At 34.0% G+C, this 1,253-nt stretch overlaps 1 protein-coding gene across 1 annotated transcript in view; it reads right to left on the bottom strand.

Annotated features, from left to right (window-relative positions):
- LOC106878390 (renal glandular kallikrein) overlaps positions 1-846 on the bottom strand; it is a 6,865-nt gene extending 6,019 nt beyond the window's left edge. Inside the window, exon 1 of the mRNA XM_014927583.2 lies at positions 746-846. Within this exon, the coding sequence (XP_014783069.1) occupies positions 746-752 (7 nt within the window). The 5' untranslated portion in view covers positions 753-846. The remainder of the gene's footprint in view (positions 1-745) is intronic.
- Positions 847-1,253: the final 407 nt, after the last annotated feature.

The following is a 1,253-nucleotide window of genomic DNA, read 5'->3' as shown; positions in this document are numbered from 1 at the left end:
AACATTATGAAATTAGAAAGCGAGGCACACAGAATGTGACAAAGCTGGCCCTCTGAAATGCAGGTACAGCTCATTTTTGCCAGCTGGGATTCAATGCACTGCCGGGTATCGAACTCACGATCGTGAACCGAATACCCTAACCACTAAGCCACGTGCCTCCACTACTTTTACAAGGCTAAGAAAAGAAAATTACTAGAAACCAAAAGAATTAGAGGTGGTCGATAAAAAAGTTCAGTTTAATTTCCACATGAGTGATTTGTTCGAAAGGACATTCACTTTCACAATAAAATTATGTCAGAGTCAATATCATTATTGCCTCCTCAAATGGTGACTCTTGTTCATTTTATTGTATTCAAGAGAGAAATAGAGTGGAACAAATTTTTCATGGCTTTTTCCAGTTTTATAGGCGAATGAGTTAAGATCAGCAGTTTGAACGTACGAAACATTATTTATATCAGTGTTCCCGCTAATTATAGTGGTTAATTGCACATTCTATATCTGTTTGCGGTTAATTGGGCTGAACTAGTGAGTGGTTATTCTTTTTTGATAAAAGATTTACCCCTGCTAGAATATAAAGAAGACATTGGGATAAGTGTTAAGCAGCTCAGCAAATTATTTCTCAGAATAATTAACTATACGAATAAGACAATTCAACAACAAGGTATTAAATTCGGGCGTCCACGGCCATTTGTGCAGTTAAAAAGTAAAATTTAAAACGTATTTACTTTGGAAATGCAATACTCACCTGCCATGACAAAACCAGGATGATGAATGTATTTAGAAACCTTAGATACATGTGTGTCAGGACCATAGTCCTGTGAAAAGATATTTACATTGTATTATACAAACATTTAAGAGTGACATAATATGGCAGTATGAATGATCGCATGGAGTGACATGAATGATCGCATCGAGTAATTACTGGTCTCTAAGGTGTATTAGAATTTTTAGCGTTTCACGGGATATTCATATGATTCTAAAAAGTTTATTTCTATTTCTTTAAATATTTATATTGCTTAAATTAGTGAGTACAGTTGAACTTCAAAATAGCCTGCAGATGTCGTTTCTGACCGGTATATTAATCAAACTACTGTATTATTCATCATATAATGCGTAATGTTAAGAATATACGGGGTGCGAGGGGTATTTAAGGACATCTAATTATCAGCTTATTACCGTCTTTGAACAAATTAAAAGTTTAAAAAAAAATTTAATGACATAAAATGAGAACAGAAGAAATGAAAAGACATGTA

The sequence above is a fragment of the Octopus bimaculoides genome, chromosome 17, assembly GCF_001194135.2.
Source record: "Octopus bimaculoides isolate UCB-OBI-ISO-001 chromosome 17, ASM119413v2, whole genome shotgun sequence".
NCBI lineage: Eukaryota > Metazoa > Mollusca > Cephalopoda > Octopoda > Octopodidae > Octopus > Octopus bimaculoides.
The sequence above is the reverse complement of the archived record's forward strand: the minus strand, read 5'-3'. Positions and strand labels throughout refer to the sequence as shown.